This window comes from Anas acuta, chromosome 23 (assembly GCF_963932015.1).
Source record: "Anas acuta chromosome 23, bAnaAcu1.1, whole genome shotgun sequence".
Lineage (NCBI taxonomy): Eukaryota > Metazoa > Chordata > Aves > Anseriformes > Anatidae > Anas > Anas acuta.
In genome coordinates this window covers 7,140,199-7,166,432 of record NC_089001.1, presented here as the reverse complement: position 1 = coordinate 7,166,432, position 26,234 = coordinate 7,140,199, and the positions used below count along the sequence as shown (strand labels likewise).

At 58.6% G+C, this 26,234-nt stretch overlaps 2 protein-coding genes across 13 annotated transcripts in view; one reads left to right on the top strand and one right to left on the bottom strand.

Annotated features, from left to right (window-relative positions):
- Positions 1-230: 230 nt before the first annotated feature.
- ST3GAL4 (ST3 beta-galactoside alpha-2,3-sialyltransferase 4) lies at positions 231-24,365 on the top strand. 10 transcript variants are annotated; one of them, XM_068659561.1, is made up of 13 exons: positions 231-337; positions 8,014-8,154; positions 11,970-12,045; positions 18,934-19,012; positions 20,427-20,496; positions 20,894-20,974; positions 21,057-21,154; positions 21,540-21,600; positions 21,917-22,012; positions 22,133-22,322; positions 22,453-22,596; positions 22,947-23,090; positions 23,290-24,365. In XM_068659561.1, exons 2-13 carry the CDS (start codon positions 8,120-8,122, stop codon positions 23,374-23,376), a joined length of 1,161 nt encoding a protein of 386 aa, XP_068515662.1. In that variant the 5' UTR covers positions 231-337; positions 8,014-8,119; the 3' UTR covers positions 23,377-24,365. The 10 variants fall into 10 exon arrangements, with proteins under 10 accessions (XP_068515662.1, XP_068515657.1, XP_068515666.1 ...); XM_068659556.1 differs by having other exon boundaries at positions 20,427-20,508; XM_068659563.1 differs by lacking the exon at positions 8,014-8,154 and adding an exon at positions 18,181-18,313 and having other exon boundaries at positions 289-337; positions 20,427-20,508.
- The window catches only part of KIRREL3 (kirre like nephrin family adhesion molecule 3), a 321,962-nt gene continuing 319,796 nt past the window's right edge, over positions 24,069-26,234 (bottom strand). For all 3 annotated transcript variants that reach the window (XM_068659552.1, XM_068659554.1, XM_068659555.1), the window contains one exon: positions 24,069-25,921. In XM_068659552.1, coding sequence (XP_068515653.1) covers positions 25,478-25,921 — 444 coding nt within the window. In that variant the 3' untranslated portion in view covers positions 24,069-25,477. The remainder of the gene's footprint in view (positions 25,922-26,234) is intronic.

Sequence of the window (26,234 nt, the reverse complement as noted above, 5' to 3'; positions counted from 1 at the left end):
TTTTTGGGCTGCTGGGGGTGATGGGGTGGTGGTGGTGGGGGGGGGGATGAGCACACCCTCCCCTTTTCAGGCCACCCCCAAAGCTCGTGGGGAGCCGCTCGGCGCCTCCAGGCGCGCACGGGGAGGGGACCGCGGGCAGCATCCCCGCACCCGCACCGGCCTCTGCCGGCGGCCCCCCCCCGCTTCCCCCCGCCTCTTCCCTCCCTCCGCCCCGCAGCCGAGCCCAGCTCTGTGCGCAAGCGTGCCCGGGCCCCCCCCGCAGCCCAGCCCCGGCTTAACTCCGCTCCCCCCCCCTCCCTGCCCGCTGCGGAGCCCGGCACCCCCCGGCCGCCCCATGGTGAGTCTGCAGCGGGGGGCTTGGGGTTGGAGGGGGGACACACGCTGGGGCTGGGGGGGGGGCTGAGGTGAGGGGAGATCCCACCCGGTCCTACCGGCCCCCCCCTCCCCTTTTCTGTGTGAAAACACAGCGCTGAAGGCGCTGCGAAAGGCTGCGGCTGAGCTCTGCCCCATCGCGCCTGCTGTAGAGGTGAGGGGGGCCGGGGGGGCGGCTGGGGGGGCTTTGGGGTGCCGGGGGGGGGGGGTTGCGATGCAGGAAGCCCCCACCGCTGCTGGGTGGGCGTGCGGGCAGCCGGCGATGCCAGCAGCAAAGCCCCAGCAGCCCCCTCAGTGCCGGAAGGCGAGAAGGCGGCTGCATTTGATTCGCTTTTAAATTTATTTTCGAAGCGTTTTCTCCTTATGGAAGTAGTGCCTGAGCGTGGCTGGGCGCCCAGGTGCGATGGAAGCCGGATCGCGTGCCCGATGCTGGCGGCAGGGAGAGCGAAGCGAAGCGATGCCTTGCGCTCGCCGTGCCCAGGGGAGCGGCCCCCGCCCCGGCCAAGCAGCGCCCTGCATGAAAAGCCCTGGGCCAGGCTCTGGATGGACGTCCCGATGTGCTGCTTCCAAGGAAAACAAACAAACCAACCAACCAACCAGCCCTGGAAACCTCGAAATGTCTGTCTGACATCTCTCAGCGCTGGTTTCGGAGGGTACTTGCAGTAGTGACGCCAGGGCACTTTTGGCGCAGGTCCTTGGGGTTTCCGTGCGAGTGCACAGCCTGTGCTCCACAGGTGAGGCAGCATTTGGGGGGCTCTGCTTCTCACCGCCCCCCGGCTGGGGTTTGGTGCTGCTCCAAAATGCTCCTGGCTGCCCCATGGAGGGGAGGACGTAGCTGGCAGCCACCCAACACGCTGGGGATGGAGAGAGCTTGGTGCCGGCCCTGGGCTTTGCTGTGCCCGTAATGCTAGCGCAGCAGCGTGGGCTGAATGTGATCTGTTCAGGCAGCTGAAGCCTTTTCCCACCCCTCAGCATCCTCCGTCCGTACAGCCTGGGATCTGCAGCTGGTGGCCGTGCTCCAGCAGTGCCTCCTGCCCAGCGACCCCAAAGTCCCATCCCCATGCGCCCAGGGCTTGGATGCTGCGAAACCCCGTCCTGCCCCATCGCGTGTGCCTGTTCTGCAGGGAGGGCTCGTTCCCGTCAGGACGTGGGGATGCTTGCTCCAAAAGCAGCAGAAAAACAACCAGTGGGACTTTTGGCCACCGAGCTTTCACCATCAGGTCTTATGCTGCGTGAGCCGAAGCGTTTTCATTGTTCTCAGGAGCCTGGAGTGGAGAACAAAGGAAATCTTCCTCCGGGGGCTTTTGTTTGTGCTCCTTCGTAGGTTCCTTAGCTGGGATGTAATGCATCTGGCCCAGGAAGCCTCGTGGCGTTGCCTTGCTTTCCCTGCCCAGGTTGTGGAGCTGGCGAGGGGCTGATGCTCAGTGTGTGGCACCTGGCCCTCGGGCTGCTGGTGGCTCTGGTCCTCCCCTCATCATGGTAGATGGTGTGGGATGAGCTAATTAATGCCTGGTGGCGGAGCTTTAGGGAAAGCCCTGCTGAATTTACCTATCCTCTCAGATGGGTGGCTCTGCCAGGATCTCCCTCCTACAGCTCCCCAAGATAAAGAGGCTTTCAGCCGAGCAGACTGATTAAATCACAGACTGTCAGCCGCCTTCGCTGAGGCTTCACGTGGTGGCAAGTGGCTGTGCAGTGACACGGGATGCCCCATGCAAACCCCTGTCCAGATGCAAAACCGACGGATCTGATGGTTTAAGCACACGTCCAAGCTGTAACGAACTCCTGGCGTCATTACGAGCTGTAGCTTGGGAGCAGCGTGGCTTGCTGGACTCTTCCTAACCCTTGTGCTTAATTATCTACATCATTAGAGGCTGCTTTCTCCTCCAGCTCCGGGCAACAATTTAATAGCAACTGCTACAGCAATGTGCTGAATCCCACAAGGATAGAGGGTAATGGCTCTGTAAATGTAAATACGTGAGGAGGAACGCTGCTGGCACAGGCAGGGCTCTGTCAGTGTTAACATCGCCTGCAGGCTGCCACCGAGATCTGTGCGCGGGGCAGGGACTGCCAGTGACTGCAGCATCCTTCCAGCCCTGCGTGCCTTCCGTCTGTCAAGGGAAAGCCCCTATTTAAGGCCTTTTACGACTTCGGAATGACCGTACTGATGTCTTCGAGCCTGGATTTTTCCCGCTTGTGTCTTTCCTATGCTTGCAACCCGCGTGTGCGGTGGTGGGAAGCCCGGCGGCTCCCATCAGGATGAGGAGCCCTTCCCACAGGAAACGTCCCTTTGGCACATGTCCCCTGCCTGAGCCCAGTGATGCTCATTCACACGGTTCCACAGGGCCCGGCCCCGACGTTGCAGTGAGAAGAGGAAATGGTTTTACCGGTCACACCACTATCTGCAACTTCTCGTTCTCGTTTTCCTTTGAACTCAGCTCCCCGCTTTACTCTTGCACTGCTTGGATGCTTTGCACAGTTTCTTTCCTTCGGCTGCAGCCCCCGGGGAAGCGTGTGTTTGTTGTGTGTTTTCTAGGAAAATCCTACGTCTTCTTGGAGGTGGGGGGGGAGGGCCAGTCCCTGCTAATCTCTTGTGTTTCCAGCTGCTGACCCCTTGCGTGTGACCGTGGATGGGGTTGGAAGTTTCCTCTGAGAAAGCAAGGGGCAGCTGGATGCGGCCGTGGCGGTGCTGCCGGCTGTGCTCGGTGCAGGAGCGAGCCCCTGGCTGCTCTCGCTGACCTTACTTTGGACTCGCTGCCAGCTGGGGCTTTGCTGAGCAAAGCCAAGGGGCTCCGACCTGCTGTGGGTGAAGGAGGTGCAAGGAGGGAGGTGGAGCAGGGTGCAGGTGGGGTCAGCATCACTTCAGTGAGGTGCTTGGGGTTTTCCAAATGCCCAAACCTTTGTTTGGGCATTCTCTTACATGCCACTTGCATGCCTCTTACACATCATCTTCCATGCTGCTTCTTTCTGCAATGTGGGCGTGGGTGTCAGCACAGCTCCAGGCGTTGTGTTTATTTTATTTTTTACATTTTTTAAGGTGCAGATCTACATGGTAGCCACGTAGAAAGGCATGACTGAGGTGCCTTGGTTGGTTCACTGAGCATTGGCTGCTGCAGTGGGGCTGGGGCCCCCACTGAGGTGCGGGGACCTGTGCCGGGTCCTCTTGTACCCCGTGTCGGTCGATGCCCCGAGGTGGCCAGGGGATCCGGTGCTGCCCGGGGACGTGGGCTTGGAGGTCCAAGCACTGAGAGCAAGCTGGGGCCGGAGGAGCAGCCGGCAGGACTTCTGCAGGCAGTGCCATCGCCTTTGGCTATCCTAAGGGCTAGGAGCCGGCCACCTTGCAGGAATTGGGGCACCCTCGCTTCTGGTGCAGTCGTGGTTGTTTTAAGGGATGCCGAGCTGGGGGAGGACCCTCTGACACCATGCCTGCAAAGTTATATCAACGAATGTAGACTTCTTCCTTTTCTTTTCTTTTTTCTTGGCGGGCAAATCAGGGAGCACAGAACCACCCCAAATCACACCGCTGCATCCAGGTAGGAGTGAGATGGGCGCCGGCTGCCTTTTCTAGTGGTTTGTTGCTGTTTGCAGGCTTAAAACTGCGCGAAGCCCTCTTGTTGCTGGCTCTCTGAAGGAGGCTTGAACCTGAGCTCACGCCGTTGGAATTCCCCGCTGTGCCGGGAGAGGCTCCTCGCCTCCAATCGCTTCCAGATGCCGTTTCCACTCCTTCAGCTGTTCCTCTTGCAAAATGTCTCCGGCCAGCCCTCCCCGAGCTGCTGGTGATGCTGGGGCTGGGCTCAGCGTCCCCGGTGTGCAGGGACACATTGGCTGAGCCCAGCGTCAAGCTCCCTGCCCTTGGCTCATTGGGGTGCTGGGATGAGCCCCTCGGGCTGGGGAGCCCTGAGTCAGACCCTGCTCTGTGGCTTACGCCAGGGCTGGGGCTGTAAAGCTGCTTCCGAAATTTCTGTCTCCTGCTGGAAGTGAGTGCTGCTGAGGAGGGGGCTTTGCTCCGCTGGGAGGTGCGGGGTTGCCGCCGGCATTGCGCTGGGTTTCACAGCCCCAGGACGATGCTGTCCCCTTCCCCGCGTGCCCACGGCCGCAGTGACACTCGATGGGCGGCGCGGTGCTGGCGGGGATGCAGCTGAGTGCAGGCGGAGGGAGAGAGCCAGGCACCCTCTGCTAAGCAAATGCACCGGGCATGTTCCCAAAGCACGGAAATGTGGGCAGGGGCTGTGATCCCAGGCTGGCCGAGCCCTCTCCCTGCCGGCCTGCCAGCTGGGCATAGTTTTAATTTCCTTTTAAAAACACGAGCTGGGCTGGAGGCCGGGGCTGGCGGAAGGCAGTGGTCTGCCTGCAGCCGAGGCGCCACGGCCGGGGCTGGCTGCGTCCCTGCTGGGGATTTGTCACCACAGGGACGCCAGCACGGAGATGGGGACTGAGGTTCTGGTGGCACGCTGGGGCTGGGGGCAGCACCGTGGTGCCTGCCCCAGGGCATTTGTTGCGCTTTGGGGTACAAGGGGAGGGTGACCGGGGAGGATGAGCGTCTTCCCATCTTGGTGGGGGTGTTTGTGGCTCCCTGCCTCTCCTTCTTGCTGTCCTCAGCCCTATTTCACCCCTGGCAGTTTTGGGGGAGGGAATGATAGTGAGGGAGAGGAACCAAGTCCACCCTGAGTTATTTTTATTTATTTATTTATTTATTTTTGTGATGGCAAGCAGAGGGGGCACCGATTTGAGGTTTTGCTGGGGAACTGGAAGTTTTTGCAAAATGGAAAAATCCTCCTGGGGGTGGAACTGACCCCACAGCCCCTGCTTGTCCAGAAACCAGGCTGAGACCCCCTGCCCGCAGGGGGCACGTGCCAGCCGTGCCTCCAGCTCGCAGAGCTTCTCCAGCCCTGCAGCAGGGCAGGGAAATGCCAATGAATCATTGAGGATGCCTGATGTGGTTCCTCATCCTGCTGCAAACTTGCATTTCTGGGATTTTGCTGATGGAAAACACGGCTCTTGGCCCTTTCCAGCTCTCTCCTGGATTTTCTTTGCTGCATGGTGCCCGAAAGCCTCGAGCCCTGTTTGTTTTGCTCTAAAACTGCAGGCGAGCCCTTTGCTTCTCGGAGGGCCGAAGCGCCACCAATTCCCTGTTTGCTTTGGGTTTTGTCCCACGGCACACTCTCCCGTTTCAAGAGCCAAGCTGAAGAGCCTGCAGTCCTGCCAGGGACAGTTAAGCTGCTAATAAAACAGTCTTTAATTGTGGTGATTGTAAGGAGATTATTTCCCTGGCCTGCGTTCAGCTCGGACAGTTGCTTTGTGTTGTCTCCCTTCCCTTGCAGCCAGGTTTTCCTCCCTGGGACATCGGGGCTGATTTTCCCTGGGGCATTCCTGTGCCGGGTTTATCTCTAGCTTTGGGGCGGCTGTGGTCCCTGGTTCCTCCATGGTGTTTGCGGCTTTTGGGGTGCTGGCTACCCGCAGCATCCGTGCTGGCCGGTTTCTCCGTCCTCTGCCCTGCCTGCACACCCTCCCCAGGCACGTGGAGCTGGTTGAGCAATGCCATTGTCACCCTCCCTCCCTGGGGCAAGCCCAGTGCGCCCTGAGCTGGGTTGGCCCTATCCTGCATCCCCTTGGGATGCTGTGACGCTGCTGGTCCAGGGTGTCCTCCATCTGCTCACCGAAGGGACCTGAGGGCCTCAGCATCCCTGTCCAGGAAGCACCTGAGGGTGCCAGTGGGGCTGCTTGTCTCCACCTGTGGCTTTTTGGAGGTGGCCAGGACCGTCCTGGCCACTTCCCTACCACTGGGTCACACCCAGGTGTATCAGAGGGCGTCCAGCTCCTCTCCACTTCCTTCCCTCCGTAGTGCAGGGGACATGGGGTCAGGCAACTCCCCATGCCAGGCTTGGGAAGCTGCAAGCTCAGATTTTGCATCTTCCATCCCTGAGCTGTGCCAGCGCCTCTTGATTTGTCCAGCCTGGGGTGTGCAGATGTGCGTGGAGCCACCTGCGCCCGGCGAGCACCAGGAGCTGAGCAGCTTCACGCAGCACAAAGACTGAGAGGGACTGGGGTGAGAGTGGTCGGGGGGACTGGGGGAGAACGAGAAGCAGGAAAAATGCCCTGAGAGAGGGGATGCGGGGGCATGTGACGCCACCATGGACTGTCAAAAAGTGGAGAAAGAGAGAGACGGAGAGCACGGGGGTCGGGTGGGCTGTGGGACGTGGAGGTGGTGCCAGAGCTCGGGAGAATGAAGGGAGGTGGGGGTTAAATGAAACGTTGCCTCCTCGCTGAATTAAGCTGGAGAACAAGGCGTCAGCACAGCCAGGAACTGCGCCAAGGGCTGGAAAGTCCTCGGGCCCATCCCTGTATGATAACCGCTGCGGCTTCCAAAAAAAAAAAAAAGGAATGACAAAGAAAGGCCTGTCTCCATCCCCCGAACGTGTTGTGGCCTGGGCTGGTACCTGGGCTCTGGACCCCAGCCCGTGTTCCCAGAGCAAGGCGCAGCTGCCGTGGAGCTGGGCTGCAGCTCTCCAGGCCTCATCGCTGTGTAATTAACAGTGTAGCTGCTTGATTCAATCTGCATTTACAAGTTAAATTGACAGATTATCTGTATTATGTAAATGCACATTTAAATCTTAATTATTTGCCTGGCTCTCCTCAATGCATTGGATGTCTGGAAATCAGCCGCTTTATGCTTGCTGGGTTGGGGATGTTCCTTGTGTGTAAGCACGGAGCTTTTCTAGGAAGCATCTGCGTAGAAAACAAAAATAGTCTTTTTTTTTTTTTTTTTTTGGTAGCAAAACTTAATTTTAACCCCGGTGCCATGCTCAGCTGCTGCTCTGAGAGGTGTTTTTTGCCTGATGTGGGGCACTGCTGGCTGCTGGGGGATGTTACGCATTGCTAAACAGGACTGACTGCACCCTGACTGCAATTCCTTGTGCCTCTTCCTTCCCTGGCACTGCTTTTTTGGGATCCCCGGCTGTCATTACCCCTGCGGCCGGAAAGTGGCCAGATGCTATCCTTGTTAAATATCTGCTAAATGAATAATCTCCTGGCTATCTCATGCACCATCATTGCTGTTGCCTCCATCGCGGGGCGATAGCGATCGGGATGACGTGACGGATGTGCTGGGCTTGGAAACGCTCCTGCCGTGCCAAGCAGAGGAGCGGTGTCTGGGTGAGGATGATCTCACCTGGATCGTGTTCCCCTCCCCGCGCGGCTCTTGCTCTCCCTGGGGAGGTAATTTTAAACGAGGGCAATGGCTCAGTGAGGGTCTCGCGCCGGAGCACGGACGGACAGACAGACAGACTGAGTCGGTTCAGGTCTGGCCAATGTAAGGAGGAGACTCGCTGGTGCTCGGGCTCCTCTTCCTCAAGAGGTTGTTTTTTTTTTTTGGGGGGGAAAGCAAAAACATTTGGAGTTTTTTTGGCAGGAGCTGTTGAGAAGGCAGTGTGAGCGCAAGGAAACGTGATCCTTCCTCCCTGCCCCTGGGAGACGGAGCCAAGCCTGGGGGCGGTGGGGGTGGCACCGGGGCTGGGTGCCCATGCAGCCCCCGGGGGGCCAGCACCACCGTGTGCCGTTTTCCTTCCAGCTTGGGAGCGCCATGGGGAAGAGCAGCTTCACAGGGCGTGCGCTTTATTGTTTTATTTTTGTTTTTGTTTTTTAAAGAAAGCTACTCGATTCGCAATGAAGAGGGAGCAGAGTTTCCAGGAGCAGCTTGTCCTGACGGAGCTGGGGAGGAACAAGCAGTCGATGAATTAAAGATGGGTGGAAAATGAACAAGGGAAAGTGCAACCATCAGCTGGACGGGTAGGAAAACACCGAGCCTGTTCAGGGCTAAACAAATCATTAAGTGTGTGTCTCCGGCCAGGGACAGCGAAGAAAGCTGGGGTTGGGTTTATTCTGTAGCATCACTGAGGGGTGCACTGAGCACTGCAGAGGGCAGAGATGGCTGATTTTAACCTTTAAAGCTGGGCTGTGCTGGGGAGGTTTTGGGGCAGTTGAGCTTTTGGCTCCCTGGGGAAGGCTTCTGCATGGTGGTGATGCCGCGTCCTCCGGTGCTGGCGTTGGTGGGTTTTTAAAAGTTGCTGTGAAACTTGAAGGTGCAGGGAAGAGCAGATAATGCATTGAGAGCTGCGGTTTGAGTCAGTCAGAGGGGTTGTGGTGCTGCCTTGAGAAGGCAGGAGCTGGAAACCACCGGCCATATAAACCATCTGGAAAGGATTAAATACGTGTGGGGGGTAAGGATGAGCTGCCCCTCCACACCGCCTTTGGAGGTTGTTGCCTGCACGCGGCATCGCTGGGAAGCACTCAGCACCCATGGGGAACAGGCACGTGGCACAGCCCCCTAGTGCAGAGCCCAGGGAGGAAGAGGAGCAAAGTTCAGCTCTTTTTTTTTTTTTTTTTTAATATCCTTGCTGTTGTCCATGGGGATGCTCCTCCCTCCCCCGTGTGAGCTGTAAGGACATTCATTTCCTGGCCAGGTCAGCTGCGATGCTGGGTCACAACGCCCGCGGCATCGTGCTGCTGGGGCCCCTCGTGGCACGGCACGCTGAGATGGTAGCCCTTGGCCGGGGAGGTGCCTGAACAGTGCTTTTGCCAGACCTCAGGCTGGGAACAACTAATTGCACTGGTTAACAAGGGGGAGCCTTTGAGGAGAGGAGGATGCCAGGATGTTGATGCAGGGAGCCTCCTCTGGCCCTTTACACCTGGATTTCCATGTGGGAACCGTCCCTGCTCCCTCCTGGGCTGCTCAGGAGGTGACACAAGGATATAGGACCTTGAGCAAGGCTGGAAAACGCCACGAAGTGGTGGTCCTGTGGGGAGAAACAATCGTCTGCAGCTTGCCAGGATCCACCAGTGATTGCTCCTGGCCCTTCTTGTTGAGCTGGAAATACCTGCTTTCGGCAGATCCTCCCGGAGCCCTGCTGCTCCTGAGCAGTTCTGGGAGGTTGATGAGCCTTAATGGGCTCCGATAGGAGCCTGCTTTGCTATGGGGTCTGCCATCTGGACAGGACCCACCGGGCCTGCTGCAGAGGAGGAGGCAGCCCCTTGGTCCCCCTTGCAGGTCCAAGCATCCCTGTCCTGGTGCCGTGCCACGCCGTTAAGTGCTTTAGCAGGAGCTCTCAGGGGGGAGTTTAGCCTCATTAACAAATCCTATAATTCATGGTTCTAAATAAAAAGGCTCTGGCTGCTCTGGTCCTGGCTCGCCTCCCTGCATTAGCTGCATTGCCCTGGGGCACTGGCTCAGCCTGCTGCTCTCCCTCTGGCCGGGACATCACCGTCTGGGTATCCCGTGCTGTTTCCCTGGGAAATGCAGGAGTGCCCACAAAGCTGGTAATCCCCCAAAACACAGGAAGCCAAATCTATGGCTGCTCAGGTGAATGCAGGGCTGGTTCAGCTGCTGGAAGGATGCTTGGGCAGGAGGGCTGCTTGCTAAACGGTTTGGCCACTTGCAGCGTGGCCCCAGGTGTGTCTGGTTTGGCTGTGGATTGTGGTGAGCTGTGCTTTATTTGCTCCCTGTGCAGAAATGCAGGGTTTGCAGCTGGCTGAACCCCTGGCTTTTGCCAGCCCCCCCACCCCCTGGGGGCACCCCCAGGACATTTTCTGTCCCTTCTATCCATAGGAGAGTGCAGAAAAAGGCTCCTGCTCACCTGGAGGGGATAGCATCGTGGGGCACATCTCCTCTCCTCCCGTTTCACTCTGTCAGATGCTCTTGTAGGTGGGGAAAAACCCCTCAGATGGGGCTGGGGAGGGAAGCTGCACGTCCTTGTGCTGGTCCAGCCTTGCACCCAAGGGCATCTGTGGAAAGCCCAGACCTTGAATGCGCTGAGCACTGGGAGATAAGCACCAAACCCTGCTGATGGGAGAAGCTGGTGGTGATTTCCTTCCTTGCTTTAGTAAACACACTTTCGCTTTCCTCTAGCTGGGATCTAAAATTAGCTGAGAGTTGCGCAAGCGAGCAGCATGCGGTGCTGTGGGTGCTGTGCCGCCTCTCCCAGCCCGCGTGCCCCAGGGAAGGGTGGCAGCACCGTGAGCACCGCGCCTCTCGCATGTACTTTCCCCAGCTGCAGGAAGCTGGAGATACAGGGCAGGAAGAGCTAAAAGGAGCGGGGAGAGGATGTGGTGCCCCCCTGGTTACCCTCACATGACCCATGGGCGCAGAAAACCCCACGCTCGCCGCACCAGTGAGCAACAGCAGGGGCAATGTATGGGACGTGCTCCTGGCACGACGCGTCACTTAACTCTGATGTTCGTGGCATGTAGGAGCACAGATATGAGAGCAAGGAAGATGCTTTACAGAGTTCTGGGCACTGGGAGTTTTTCAGCCCCCGTAATCCCAGCACTCAGCATTTCCACTCCGAGCACGGGCTGGGGCATAGCGCGGTGGAAACCTTGGCTCCTTCGGCAGAGGGAAGACGTGGGACGGGCCCCACTCGCAAGCAGAGGGAAGAAAGGCCCTTTTGTTCGGTGCTGGTGAAATGGGATGTTTTGTCACCACTGGATTTTTTTTTCTTTTTTCCTTTTTTTTTTTGTTGTTTTCTTTTTCCCCTCCAAAACTCAATTCTGCCAAAATCGCCTTGATTTTTGTGAAGCGTTTTGGTTTTGATGGAACGGCGTTTTCCAGTGGAAAACTCCGGCGTTGTGGCTTTGCCCCCTGGGACGGACAGCTTTCCTCTGCAACCTGGGCCAGCTTTGCCTTGCCCTGTGCGAGCAGCTGCAGTCTTGGCCCCCTCTGGGGCCACCCAAACCCCAGCCCGTGCTCAGGAAAGCAAATCTGGCCCACATCCACCCCTAACCTAGAGCTGGGGGCAGCAATGGGCTCAGCCCACCCCTTGCTGCAGGATGCGGCTGGCTCCTTTTCCTGCTTCACCCCACCTGGCTCCTCATTAGCTGGGGTAATTAAGCTAGATGCAGAACAGCTGTCCCTGCCCTGCTGCAAGGAAAGCGGTTTCTCTTTCCAAATCAGTGCAGCAGAAGGGGTTTTGTGCATGGAAACTTCTTGCTGGGGGTATTTTTTTCTTCCCCAAACTGTCTGTGGTGGTGAGGATGCTGGTGTGGCGCCAACGAGGATGTGGAAATGAGAAAGTTTGGGAAAAGTGAAGCTGGCTGCAAAGCCACGGGGCTAGAGAGAGCTGGAGCAGGGCAGTGCGTGGGGAAGGCACCCGAGAATCCCAGGGGGCGGGCAGGGGCTGGAGTCCCCCCTTCTGCAGGAGGCATCACCAGGGACCTGCCAGGGTCTCTGTTGGCTTCCTAAAAGGCCGGGTGAGTCACCAGAGGGGATTTCAGCAGGAAGATTCAAGAGGGTAGGGGAAATCCAGCTGCCCCTTGGTGGGGGTTCCTTTGTAAAGCAGCCCAGAGCGTGGCCCCTTCCAGCGCTTGGGGACGTGGGTGGTTCTGTGGCCACGCTCTGCCACACACGGTGGCCTGCTGGGGCAGCTCGGAGCAGCCCTGGGTGGCTCCTGCACCCTTGTAGCTACAGAAGGGTGGGATCAGCAGGACCCGATGCCTCTGGGTTGTCACTGGGATTTTTGGGGTGCGTGCTCCTCTGAAGCCAAGTTCATCCTGAGCATCCTTTGCCTGCTGCCATTGTGCTGAGCCTCTCCCCGTTTTTCCTTTGCCAGGGGAAGAGAGGATGGACCCGTAGACCCCCAGCCCTTGGAGACCCTGTCCCCTCTGCTCGCCTCGCAAGGACGGACCGTAAGTATCCACTGCCTCCTTCCTGCTCCGTGTGGTTCCCCCGCAGCATCCCCACACGGGGGGCACCCGATTCAGCCCCTCCTGCTGCAGGGGGGTGCCCATTGGGGTGGGCTGGGGCCAAGGGGCTGTGGAGCAAGGCTCTAGATGCAAATGGACGGGTGGGCTGCGAGCGCTGCCAGGAGGGTTATGGGGCACCCTCCGCTGCCATGGGCAGCTTGAGGGAAGGGAGAGTGTGTGGGGGCTGCTCAAACTCCCCAGTGCGTGTGGTGGGGACACTCGCCCTCCAAGGGCACATCCCTCCTGCTTTCCGCAGCTCGTTGCATCCCTTTTCCCTCCTTGTTGTGTTGCCACAGACTGTGTTGGCTGGGAGCTGCCTTCACCTCGCTGGTGCTGTGGGGTCAGGATGAGGCAGAAGCCCTCCAGGCACCCTCTGGTATCCCCGTGTGGCTCCCTGTCTCCCCCAGCTGTCCCCAGCTGGTGGCTCACCAGTGAACATAGATAGGATGCTCACCCAAAGCATTCTATTTTTGTATAAAATAACAAAAGAGCAATGAAAGCCGACGATAAGACCTCCTTGCTGCACAAAGAACTGAGTCGCTGCGCTTGCCAGGCTCAGGTGTAATCGAACAAATCCGAAATGATCAGACGGGAGCCGCTGCTGTAGTGCAGAGGCAGCTCTGTGTCCTGCGATGTGGAGGATGCTGGTGGCTGCAGGAGGGTCAGGGCATGGATTTGGGGTAGGGGGTGCCCCAAAGGCTTGAGGTGCTGTGGTACTGCCGCTTGTTGCCACTGAGTTTGAGAGCTCCTGAGCTGAAATCTGTCTTAAAACAAGCAGCATGGAAGAGCGAGTGGGTGAAACTTGTGGGAGGAGCAGCCTGGGCTGCTTATTTTGGAGACCTGCAGCCATGTGAACACTCGTCCAACCCAAGCCTCTCCCCATGGGGCTATTTGCTCTTCTGGGAGAGGTCTCAGCGCTTTTTGTAGTAGTGTTGAAGAGACAATCTTATATTTTTTGACCCTGGATGTGCCATGGGCAGCCAGGGCAGCCCAGGGGTGACCTCTAGGTGCTGTTTGCCAGCTTCCAAATTGCTTTGGTCACAGGTAAATATTATGTTAACACTCACCTGCCTACAAGGGTTTTTTCGCTATCGTAAATCTTTGGTCAGTTTTTTGTACGGCTGAGATACCACGTGCTAAGGCTAAACACTGCCGTCCCCATTAGAAAGCTATTGAGATTGTCACAAAGAGCATTTAAAACGGTCTGGGGCTCTTAAAATGTGATGAGTGGTGTCTGCCCCAGACTTGTGGGCTCGTGGTGGTGGGATCCCAAAAGGACCCCTGCGTTTCCTTCCCAGCTTGGAAAAAACCCGAAGGCCACTGTGCTGCCAGTGTGTGATCGCAGCCTTTCGGCAGGGTTTTGCCAAGGTGTGCTCAGGATCCCACCAGCAGCTTTGACAAGTGAGCAGCCCCCGGGGTGCAGGGTGTTCCCGTGTGCCCCATCACCACCTCTGTATAATTTTCCTCCGTCCCTCCTGGGAGCCGAGGCTAAGGGGGTGGCTGTTGCTGTCCCAGCTGCGTTCTGGGGTGCTGGGGAGCTGACTGCAGCATGGAATCTCCCTATCCCTACTCCTCTGCCCGTGGCCAGGTTGGGGCAAGCAGTGCGAAACAGCCTAAAAAGCAAAATTGCCTGGCGGGGAGATGGCTTTTCTCAAACCTGTGGCTTCCTCCACCCGAGCATAGGGTGCAGACGTCTCACCATGGCAAAAACCACCCTGCAGCTGGGTTATGTGGCTGGTTTGGTGCCATGCAGCTGTCCTGCACCTCTTTTTGGCAAACCAGCTTGTATTTCGTGCATATCCCCTCGTCCGTAGGAGGGTTGGGCATCTCCTCCTGGGTGGGAGCTTCTTGGTTGCAGAGCCAGGCGTCGTGGGGAAGCTGATGCAATGTGGGTTTAATTCAGCCTGGATTGAATCGGCAGCCAGCGGTGCTGGAGGTGCAGAGGAATTAGAAGAGCAACTCTTGAGCCGTTCCCTCTCTTGTTTCAAGCACCACAGGGGGAGAGGTCTTGGCAAGGAGGGTGCTGCCCGGATGCCAAATGCCCTGGCAAGCTGGAGAGCCAGGGGTGCCGCCTGTCGGGTGGCCCCGCCGGGATGGGAGGGCGCGGGGGGCTTCGGGGGTGGTGATGGAGAGGCTGGGACACGCAGAGGCAGTGTGCCCGCAGCCAGGCTGTGTGTGGGGGATCCGACATCTGACGGATTCCTCTGGTAATTGGGGCCGTAAATCCTGCCGAAAGCTGTTTGATTCCGTATCAGCACCTGAGTGCTCCCCTGCGCTGAAATGCATGCGCCTGCTGCTGCCAACACCTGGGGCTTGCGGGGTGGTTTCTCATTAGCTTGCCTCTCCTGGAGGTCCCTCAGCGCAGCTGAGGAGGGGGTGAAGAGCTGGGATCAAAGCCCCCCCACGTGGATTCCTCCCTCTGGGGAGGGTGCGGAGCTGTTCTGGGGCTCGTGGTGTTTCAGCGTGTGGGTGACGGATGGGGGAAGTGATGGTCCAGCTTGGGGCTAGGGGGTTTGTGCTGTCCTGTGCGTCTCCATCAGGTCTCTGTTGCTAAATGTGAGTCCCTGGGGGCTGCCAGCACATCCCTTCCTTGGTGTAATCCCCTCCAAATCCACCTCTGCTCCAGTTTCATAAAACCCCACGTGTTTCTGGGGTGACCTGCTGGGGATGCTCGTTCGTGTTTGGCAGCACAGGGAGGGGTATTTGGAGCAGGAGGTGCCCCTGCTCCCGCCGAGCCTGGGGACAGAGGGAAGTGTCCTCTCGCTGTGTCAGCCATCGTTTTCAGAATTTCTGGGTTACCATGGTAACACGAAGGTATGGTGTGCTTCTTGGGGTGGTCCTCGGCTGCTGGGTGGGATTGTGTGGTGCCGGGACAGGGTGAGGGCATCGTACTCTCTCCAGTGCTTGAAATGTATTTTTATTTTATTTTTATTTTTTTTTTCCCAAAGATGGGCTGGGAGCAGCGTGGCCAGTGCCTTTTGCCGCTTTGATATTTGCAAATCCAGCACAGCAGAAAAACAGAACCCTGGAAAGCATCTGCTTTCCACCTCGCAGCTTGCTGTGATGCTGACCCCATAAATTAGATGCCTTGGGTGCATCCCAGCCCAGGCTCCAACAGCTGGGTGCCCCAAACGTGGCAGGGGAGCAGAAAATCGTGCCAGGCATCGCCTGGATGGGATGTATGGGGGCAACTGCTGCAGCCCTGAGCCCTCCTCCTGCTCTTGATGCTCTAAAATCATTAATTGCCTAATTGCGGTCCGGGCAGGTGAAACGGTGGGCAGTGAATCGCAGGGCAGTGAATCGCAGCGTGTCGTGACAGCAGCCAAAGCTGTTTTGTGCCCGGCTGCTGCAGCTTGAAGGGTGCAGAGGGAGCAGAGCCCCTTTCTCTTTGGGTCCACAGGGGAGTTTGCGTGCAGCAGGGATCTGGCACTGTGCATCCACCAGGTACAAGCCCCACGGGGCTTCCTGATCCTTGCAAACGTTTTGCGCTTCCCTTGTGCTCTCATCCGTTTGATCCACGCTGGTTGCTCTTTGTGCTGAGTTGGGGCAAGAAACCCTGCGCTGAGGTTTTAACCTGCGGCAAGGGCGATGCTCGCGTGGGGCTGGGGAAGGGGAGACCTGGCTGCGAACACAGGCGCTGCATCTGGCGGCCGCAGCGCTTTCAAGTAATCCGAGCGGCGATAACGTTCAGCCTGGGGGCGTTGTGGAAGTAAGATGTGCAGACATCAAAGAAAGGGGTTTTTCGGCTGTCTCTTTGAGGAGAAGCTCCAAATCTCACCCTGCCAGCCAGGGATGCGGCAGGGCCAGTGGGATGCTGGAGCTTCCAGCCATGGGACGGGGGAACTGGCTGGGTTCGCTCACACCTCCATGCTTTGGGGAGTTTGGGCTGCAGATCTGGCACTGCCAGGCTGGGGGAGGCTGAACTATTACCAGAGCCCCTCCTTTGTGGCCTTGGTGTGGGGGCAGCCTGGGTGTGCTCTGTTTTGCTCTGCATTCCCCAAACTGCTTCACTGAGCAGTGCTCGTTTTCCTCAGAACTATTGAGTTGTTCGTCTTAGATTAGCTTTACATAAGGCCCAGCTTGTGCTTACAAGCCTGAATAAAAGATCATAAAGCCTGGAAGGTGGTGGTGGTGGTGGGGGAGAAGTATTTTAAAGAAGCCACTATGTAAAAGCAAACAGTGAGGGTGGGATCTTGCTTTCCTGGTGTTGGAGCATCTCAGGCTGGTGGGAAGGAGAAGCCACTTGCTGCACAGCTCGATTGCCTGGGTTTGGTGCTGAGACAGAGCTCGGAAGCAGATGGAGTGTGTGTCTGTGATAAATTTGGGCCGTGACGCCCAGGCCTGGGCTATAGCATTGGTGCTGGGGCACCCGAGGGGCATCCTCAGCCTCCAGCTGCACATTTTCCCTCTGGAATTTGGTGGCTGGTTTTTGCTTGGAAAAATAACCCCAAACAAAACTCTTGCAGGCTTTTTACTTTTCCTCTGATTTAAATCTGTTTATTTTTCGCAATCACGACGGGGGAAGTAGTGAAAGCTGGGGGTGCTTGGTGTCCCGATTGCTGCCCTGGGTCCCTGTGAGGCTGCAGCCCCCAGCAGGGTGCCGGCCCAGCTGGTATCTGCTTGGCCTCAGAGCCAGGGGATCCCTTTGCAGGGGACACGCAGGGACTTTGTCCCCGAGCAGAAGGCATATTTCAGGCTGGGACCTGCATTCTCTTCCTCCCTGCTCGCTCTGGGCCTTTGGGATGCAGCCGTGTCCTTTTCCCTCTCCCTCCCTTCAGATTCCTCTTGCAAGGAGGGGTTTGCAGCCGTTGTGGGGTGGGATGGGTTTTCCAAGTGTGCGGGGGATGCTGGCACTGTGAGCTGGGGGCATCCTTGGCTTTCTCATCCCTCCTTTAAAATTTTTTTTTGGGGCTATTGACACCAGGTGTTACCCAACAGTTTGTTATCTGTACTTTGTGAAGGAGATAAGATCCAGTGTGAGACAGGTAGTTTCCCAAAGTGCAACACCTCTTATTCTCATCCCTTATCACCAATATCAAATGTACATGGCTTTCTGTGCTTTATATCCTGCCTTGTTGCTTGCAGCACCATTCCATTGTGCTCACTGCTCTTTCTTTTCCGGCGCTGCTGATAAGGAAGGTAAGAGCCTGGCACACCCCCGGCTCCTGCGGGGTCCGTCTTGGACCCTGCTGCCTCTCTTCCTTCCTTGATTTTGCTAGTGATGCCCCAAAAGCCCCAGCAAACACCAGTTTTGCCGTCACTGCTGTGCTGGGCGGGGGCCGGGTGGTGGATGGCCATGCTGGCTCTTCCTGGGTCAGGGAGGCACGACGTGCCCCTGAGCGGCACTGGGTGCCCTCCCGTGTGACTAATCCCTGAAGCGCCTCCTCGTCCTCTTCCGAGAGGCAGCTGGGGACAGGCTGTGCTTGTTGCGGGGTGCCCGAGCCGAGCCGTGCCCGAGGAGCTGCCGGGAGCCCATCTGCGTGTCGCGGGTAGAGAGGAGCCATCCCCGGGGAGCGATTTATTGGGGAGCGGGGCTTCCTCCGTGTCCCCTGCTTGGCAGGTGGTGCCCGAAGCTTCTCCCTCCTGGTAAGTTCATTCTGCAGCCCCGGTGTTTGCATTGCAAAGTGGTGGCGCACCTGCTGTCTGGGAGGGGGGCTGGTCCCTCCTGCCTGCTGTCACACTTTGCATCCTTAGGGCACGAGTCTTTTACAAAGCCCCTGGGGTTTCTCCAACACTGGCTGTGATGCTGTGAGAGCCACTGGGATGTCCAGGGGCATTTGGGGAGGATGGCCAACACCTGCCAGCATCAGCAAGATGGAGATTTTGACGAAGTATGAGTTAATTAGGGGGCTGTGTTTGAGCAAGAGCCATCACTGAGCACCCAAGCTGGTGACTGGGGCTTGCTCCACTAGCAGGCACCCACCCCGTGGCAAGTGAGCATCATGCACCGCTGGGGAGGACCTTGTTAGTCACTTCAATTAGCCACAGGAGGTGGCTAATTAGGGAAGCCTCCAGCTGAGATGCTCCCGCATGACCTGGGACTGGCTTTGACCACAGCCGTTTGCTGGCTTCTTCTAGGAGCAAGAGGGTTCGGAGGAAGAAAAATTCACCCTGTTTCCAGTGCTGGTGTGTGTGCTAAACTTACGGCCCCTCTGCTGTGGGGCTTCCCTGGGCTGGGATGCTTGAATCGAAGGCGTTGGAGGTTTCCCAAGTATGTGACGTGCTTTAATTTGGGGGCTGTTTTGCTGCTTCTGTGCTTTCCGCTTGGCTCAGCAGCGTCGGGCTGGTGCAGTGGTGGTGCTAGTTGAGTGCCCGAGCTCAAAATCCCCCCCACCCCCTTAAAATTCCCCCGAAGTCACGTGTTAGCAAAGGATGTGCTTAACCTCCCCCAGGGTCATCACTATGGGCACCGAGGGTTAGAAACTGGGGCGGGCACGTTGTGGTTCTGCGATTTGAGTTGTAGGCACAAATTCACTTTTCCTCTTTAACTCATTTTTCTTTCTTAATCTCTGCGTTCATCTGTACGGTGGAGACTCCTCAGGAACCATTTTTTTAATCGCATTTATAAACTCCGGGTGAATCAGCTGTAGAAATGAAACCCTTGGTGGATGTGGGTCAGGGAAACCCGTATTTAAATGGGAATAAACCAGGGGGCAGCCGCCTGTGGGGAGGTGCGGATGGGTCCTGCTCCTCTTGGCTGGAGGTTGTAGCGCCTTGTAGCGTGGGATCCCCTGGGGCCACGGGGAGAGCCTTCCCCATGCTGTTTTTTGGGGGAAGGCCTGGTTTTGCCTGGCAGATCTGAGCTGATGCTTCTCTCCCCTCTTGCTCCAGGTGACCGGTGGCAGCCGCGATGAGAGCTCCGGCCCTCGGCTGATGCCTGCCCTGGCGATAAAGATGATCAACAAGTCCCGTGAGTTCCTGCTGCATCCCCCCCTCCATGACGGGGTGCTCCCAGACCCCTCCTGTGCCCTCCTTCCCTCCTTCCCCAGCCTGCGTGTGGTGTCGAGCCCTTCTCCTTGGGGATCCCCAGCAGGGATGGAGTCAGGGGCCCCGGAGTTTGCACTTGAACCCAGGCCCACTGGGGGCAAGGTTGCTGTTGGCTGCAGCTCTCGCAGGGATTTTCTTCATTCGGGTGCAACGTGTGTCACCGGCACAGCCACAGGGGAGTGAGCACCTCAGGGTGGCCTCCGTGGTGATGCCTGTGTGGTTTGGGGACAGGCTCATGGGGCTTCACTGGGGGCTGCAGCCTCTCAGTCCAGCAGGGGTGCTGTTTGAGTGCTCCCTCCTCTTCCCCTGCAAACACAGCCCTGTCCCCATGCACACTTGGTTTTCTTTTCTCTCCCTCCTCCACCAGCCCTGCCACTGGCCCGCCAGAGCTCAGCACCCCTGCAGCACCTCTTGGCACTGCTCTGGGGCTGGGAGTGTGTGCCTGTTTGTGTCAGGCTTTGCCCTTCACTTGTTTGTCCTTTGCGTGCACCACGCCAGCATCCGCGTTGCTCCTCTGGGTGTCCCAGCCACCCTCGGGTCAGTGTTAGAAATATGGGGTGGAGTGCGGGTGTGGGCACCAGAAAGAACAACACGTTTGTGTCACTTTTGATGCAAATGGTGCCAGTTGGTATGAGGAAGAGAGGCGGCGAGCTCTCAGCCTGGCCCAACGAACCCTTGTGGTTTGGTCTCCTGGGCACTGTGCCAGCAGGGCCCCCGCCGCTCCCTGGGGATGTGGCTGGGCACAGAGAGAGCGCAGCGTGGAGGGAGGCGTTTGCCAAGGTCAAACCACCTGGGTGATGGATCTGCCAGGACATCCTCAAAGCCTGGGGAGATGCCAACGCATCCTCAGGGCGTGTTGGCCCTGGTCGTTTTGTCCCCCAGGGGCATGGAGCCGGCTGGCTCCAGAGTATGAATATTTGGGATTGCGGCACGCGAGGCCAGGAGCACCTTGTGCAGTGCCTGGCTGTGGCAGGGACTGCAGGCAGGCGCAGACACTGAAATGTTTCCTAATGCTGACATCCACTGGCCATGCTGAACATTTCTTTCAGGGGTGCTGGAAAGCCCACGTGCTCCATGCATTCAAAGCTGGGCAGATTGTAGCTGTGCAAAAAATGTATTGAGGAGAAAAATCCCTTAGGAAGGGAAGAATGTCCTGCATATCCCAATTTTCCTTCTCTTTCACCCCTTTCCTTGCAGCCTTCCCTTGGAATTGCCACATCCTTCTTTCCCTGCTTCCCTCCCTGCTGGGGTGGCCCAGGGCCAGGCAGGGTCTTGCCCCCTTGCCTGTCTGCAGCAGCCTGACAACATTTTCTGTTCCCCTCTCTCTTGGCACACAGGAGGGAAGATACTCGGAGTGCTGGCACTGTTTCTGGTGATGGTGTGGTACTCGATATACCGGGAAGACAGGTACATACAGCTGTGAGTGTATTTTTTAAAGTTTAAGGGCCTCCTGCCCTTTCCTTTGCTCTTGGGACCAGGAGCATCTTGGTCCCAGGCAGACCTGGAGCCCATCCCTTATGGGGGACAGCTCCCCACATCTTGCCATGGAGACAACTGGGAGAGGCCCGAGGTGGGGTGGCAGTGCCCTTGGCCCCTTCTGGAGGAGTGGGGCAGATGCCAGATCCCAAAGGTGTTCAAACCCCTGTGGGTTGGACACTGCCAGCATACTGTTGGCAAGGACGTTGGGTGCGATGATCCCCACAGACGGGGTCTGTAGCCAGTTCTGGTGTTTTCCAAACTTCTGGAGATGGGTGACAAAGGGAACCCTTTTAACTGGCACTTCTTTTCACTACTTCCCTTGCAGCTTTTATTTCCCCATGCAAGAAAACAAGACGGTGTGCCCTGTTGGAGAGGTGGAGAGGAAAGCGGCACAGCTCATTGGGAAGTGAGTAACAGGGAGGGGGCCCGGGGGCTGCAGAGCTGGGCCCCCCATCTCTCGGTCTCACTGGCGCTTTGCTCCTTGGCAGCTACACAAGGGACCACCCGCTCTTCTTGCAGCTGAAGGACTACTTCTGGGTGAAGACGCCGTCACTCTATGAGCTGCCCTACGGCACGAAGGGCAGCGGTAAGAGCTGTGAGGCCACCTCAGTGCCCGGTGGGCTGGATGTCTGTCCGTCCGTCCTGCCTGCCTGTCTGTGGGCTTCAGCTGCATGACTTGCTTTGGGGTTGCATTCATATGCATATCTATCCTTAAAATCACCTCCAGGTTGATCTTTTTGGGTATTTTTTATTGTGAGCAAGCTGTGTCAGCTTGTGTTGAGACTTTAGGGTGTTTCTGCTTCCCCATGTGTGTGTTCCCTACAGAAGGAGGGGTACATATTTTATTGATCCCCACTGAAGGATGGTCTGGGGGGCTGGGATTAATGCCCATATAGAGCCTGGCGGGTACGGGGCAGGCACCAGGGCATTGAGGTGGCCATTGTCACCTTCCCCTTGCCATTGCTTTGCAGAAGATGTCCTCCTGCGCTTGCTGTCGGTCACCAGTTACTCGCTCCCCGAGAGCATCCAGAGGTAATGCTGGGGAAGGGTTGGGGTTTTTATGTCACTTTCCATGAGTGCTCTCCTTGAGGGAGCAAATTTGCATGCACCGTTGTGCAAAGGGTGAACTGTCCCCTTCTGGCTCTGCTTGCCTGGTGGCATCACCAGAGACCTGTCCAGCTCCATGACGTGGGGCCCAGCAGGGACCTGGGGACCAGCAGGCATGCAGGGATGGTGAACGGAGCATGGGAAGCTTTGTAGTCTGTGCAGCACAGGGTCAAAAACCCCTGCAAGGGTTAAAAACCCCTCATGGAGCATATCTGGTTCAGAGGGTGCTTTTTGCTCACAGCCTGAAGTGCCGGAGGTGTGCGGTGGTGGGCAATGGGCACCGGCTCCGCAACAGCTCCATGGGGGAGACCATCAACACGTACGACGTTGTGATCAGGTACAGCCCTGGGCATCTGTGTGACGTTCACCCCTGTCCAGTGCCACCCACAGGTGCTGGACACGTGTCACTTGCTTCCCAATGTCCCCATGTCCCGTGTCATCTGTCCCCGTGCCCCAGGCTGAACAATGCCCCGGTCCACGGTTATGAGCAGGACGTGGGCTCCAAGACCACCATGCGCCTCTTCTACCCCGAGTCAGCCCACTTCAACCCCCGGACGGAGAACAACCCCGACACGCTGCTGGTCCTGGTGCCCTTCAAGCCCATGGACTTCCAGTGGATGGAGGCCATCCTCAACGACAAGAAGAGGGCAAGTGTGGTGGGGAATGGGGTCCACCATGCCCCCGACAGCACCAGGGCCCAGCTCTGCCTGGATCCCACCCACCGCAGGGGATTCAGCTCTTACTGGGAAGGCAATGGGCATCTCCATCCTCTTGCAGGTTCGAAAAGGGTTCTGGAAGCAGCCCCCACTTATCTGGGATGCCAACCCGGAGCAGGTGCGCATTCTCAACCCGTACTACATGGAAGTTACTGCTGCTAAGCTGCTCAACCTCCCCATGAAGCAACCGCGGAAGGTCAAGCAGGTGAGAGGGGTGGCTCTGTCGAACGTCTCGAGTGGTGCCGAACGCAGGCTGCTTGGGTATGTGTGTGTGGGATCATTAACGGGCTCAAACCTGACAAAATGATGCTTTGTGGATGCTTCATCCCTGGAAGTGCTCAAGGCCATGCTGGATGGGGCTTTGGGCAACTTGGTCTGGTGGGTGGTGTCCCTGCCCATGGTGAGGGGCTGAACGAGAAGATTTCTAAGGTCCCTTCCAAGCCAAACCAGCCTGCGATTCTGTGCTGCACCCTGGGGGAGGATTGGGTTTTCCTAGAATCATAGACCAGCTTCTGGTTTTGGGGCTGTCCCCATGGCTTCTCCATCTCCCTCTAGAAACCAACCACGGGGCTGTTGGCTATCACCTTGGCTCTCCACTTCTGTGATCTGGTGCATATTGCGGGCTTTGGGTACCCCGACTCGGCCAACAAGAAGCAGACCATCCACTACTACGAGCAGATCACGCTGAAGTCCATGGCTGTAAGTGTCATCCCCCCCCTTTCCACTTCATGTCCATGACCTCCCCCCCAGTTTTACAGCCCTGGGGAGCAGGAGGGTTCGGATGAAGGTGTGGGGTCAACTCAAAGCTGTCCTGCGCTGGGGGGGCCAACAAGGTGGGGGGCTGGGAGGACAGGGCATGGCTCCCCTCTGGTCTCATCACTCTCCTGGTGTCCCCCAGGCTTCGGAGCACAACGTCTCGCACGAGGCCGTGGCCATCAAGCGGATGCTGGAGCTGGGCCTCGTCAAGAACCTCACCTACTTCTGATGGCGCTGGGGCTGCGCAGGGACACGTCCCCGTCTCCCCCACCTTGCAGCCCCCCATTGGTGGCCCTGGAGGAGCTGGGGGGGGGGCAGAGCATCGTCACCACCACCCCTGGACGCTGGGAGCAGGGGACAGGGGGCTGGGGCCGCGCTGGCTCGCGGGTCCCCGGGGGCGCAGGGAGCCCCTCAGCTCGTCCCCCAGCCAGGGAGGGGACGCACGTGGCACCACTGCCAATGACTTTTCTTACAGAAACACTGAAGATAACAAGGACCTGAGGGGGGAGGGATGTTGGGGGTGGGTGGGGGGTGGGGATGAGGGCACGGGACCTCCCTCCCAGCGGGACTGGGGGGCACACAGGAGCCCCTCTCTTTAATTCCCTCGTATTTGGACGAGGGCCCTGAGGAGGGGCTGATGTGGGGGTCCTGGGGGGGGAGGGTCCCCTACGTGCAGGAGCCTTTGGGGGCTGAGTTGCTGCCTCCTTCCTGCCCTGGGCACCCCAGTATTTAATTCCTTCCTCCCTTCCCCCTCCCATTTTTTTTATTTTCTTTTTACATGTTGGCCCAGCCCCGTGCCTTAGCGCTGGCGCGGGGGCTCATCCCCGCAGCCCCCCACCCACGGTGCCTGGTGTCGGGGTCCAGGGTGGCCCGTGGTGGGGTGAGGGGACGGGACGGGACACTGAGGTGACTCGGTATGCATTAATTTAATTAATTTAAAAGATTATTTATCGTGGGGCCTCCCCAGGTGCACTTCTCCCAGTGGCCTTGGGTGGGGTGGGGGGGTCATTTGGCTCCAGGGGTGCCGGGATCAGTATTTGGGGGCTCCCCCCCTCCTCCGGGGGTGCCTTTCCCCACCTTGCTTGCCTGGGCCCCCCTGTCCCTGGTGAGGCCGGGTCCTGCAAACCCCTGGTTGTGGGGGGGGCACCCTGAGACCCATGGACCTGGGGGTGCCGGGGGGCTCCTCCTGGCTCCTAATAAAGGTCCTGGTGAGTCTGGGCTGGGTCTTCCTGTGCCAGGATGGGGATGGGGGCAATGGGGGTGGGGGGGGGGAGGTGTGTGAGTGGCACCCCGGTTGTGTGCAGCCCTGCTGTGTGTCCCTGGGCCATGTCCTGGTGTCCCTGCGCTCATGTCCCCGTGTTCAGGTCCCTGTGTCCTGAAGTGTCACTGTGCCTGGGCTGCATCTGTGTCCTCATGTCCCCGAGTGCCCCCGCCCATGGCTCTTTGCCCACAGGCACCCCAGCCCCTTGCTCCAGGCTCTGTCCCCGTGTCCTCAAGTGTACCTGGGGGCTGTGTTCCTGGGCTCGTGTCCCGGTGTGTATGTCCCCAGGTGCCCCAGCACGTGTCCCAGGCTCCCTGTCCCTCCCCGCCCTTACCTGCTGTGTCCCTGCTGTGGCTCCCCACGTCCTGGCTCCTGCAGGGATGGAGCTGTGGGGCCCTGCCAGCGGCTGCCCCTGTGCCTCAGTTTCCCCGTGTACCGAGCCCCCATGAAGGGGTCCTCACCCCTGCAGCCTCCCCACCCTGGGGACACCACCGTACACCCCAAGCTCCCGGGGGAAGGAGGTGTCACAGCAGGAAGAAGGGCACGGGAAGCAGCAGCATCCTTGTCCTTGTCCCCTCCCGGCGCGGCCATCAGCCCAGGCGTGCCACGAGAAACACCTCTTGTATTGCCCGCGATACAGCGCGGCGAGGCCCTTCCCGGGGGTGCTTGGGGGGTCCCCGTCCCCGCTGGCGTGTGTCTCCCCATCCCACCCCCCATCCCACCACGACGGGACCCCCCCCGAAATGGACTCTATAATTATGGACACCAAACACCAAGAAGGAAGGAAAGGAGCCAGGGGCGAGCGGAGCGGGGAAGCGGAGGCGAGCGGATGGGTGGGTGCAGGGGGGGGGCGTTCGCTGGGACGGCGGAGGCCCCAAGCCCCCTCCCCCCCCCCCCACCTTTTGGGGATGGCGCCGCATCCTCAGCGGGGTCGTGCTCAGTGTGCAGCGGTCCCGTTCCCCGCTGGCACAGCCCTGCTCGGGGGGCCAGGTCCTGGCTCTCCCACCACCGGCGTGACCGTCCCAGTGTGGAGAGCCCCCGGCCCGCGCCCCACGGGCGTCCCCGGGGTTCAAACGTGTGTCTGCATCCGCCTCTGCAGGGGCCGGCTGGGGTCCGAATTTTGGGACGAGGACTGGGAATGGTGGGAGGAGGACGCGGAGGCTTTGCTGGCCTTGTCAAACTGCACGTAGCCGTCCTGCTTGCCGCTGCTGCTGATGCTGCTGTCGCACTGCGTGTCGAGGAAGGAGCTGCTGTCGCTCATGGAGCCGCGCTGGAACTCGCGCTCGCACAGCTCGATGGAGCTGCTGCCCATGCCCAGCACGAAGCGCTGGCTGTAGTCGTAGAGGCGGCTCTGCCCGCTCAGCGTGCTGTAGATGTTGGTGAAGGACATGCCCGTGGGCACCCGCTGCTTGCCAGCAGGGCGCAGGTCCGCCGGGCAGCCCGACAGCGAGATGGTGGGCGTCGAGTGGTGCTCCTTGAAGGTGTTCACGCTGTAGTAGCCGTTGGTGGGATCCTGCGGGGTGGTGGTGGTGTTGGTGGGGATCGGGGGCACCCCAAACTCCCTCCAGCTCATTGGGGTGGGATAGGGATGCCCTCCACCACCCAACCTGGCTGCAGCATCTGAGCATCCCCCTGTGTGGCCAATTCCCCCTTCTTCTCCCCCCTACCCTGATCCTGGCACACACCTTGATTTATTTTTCTTGTCCCCAGAGGGTGCTGGGACCTGCAGATGGCACCGGGGGTACCACAGCATCCCTCCTGGCATGGGGACAGAGGTCACCACGGGAGCCAAGGGGTGGCATACAGCAAGGGAAGGGCTGATCGTG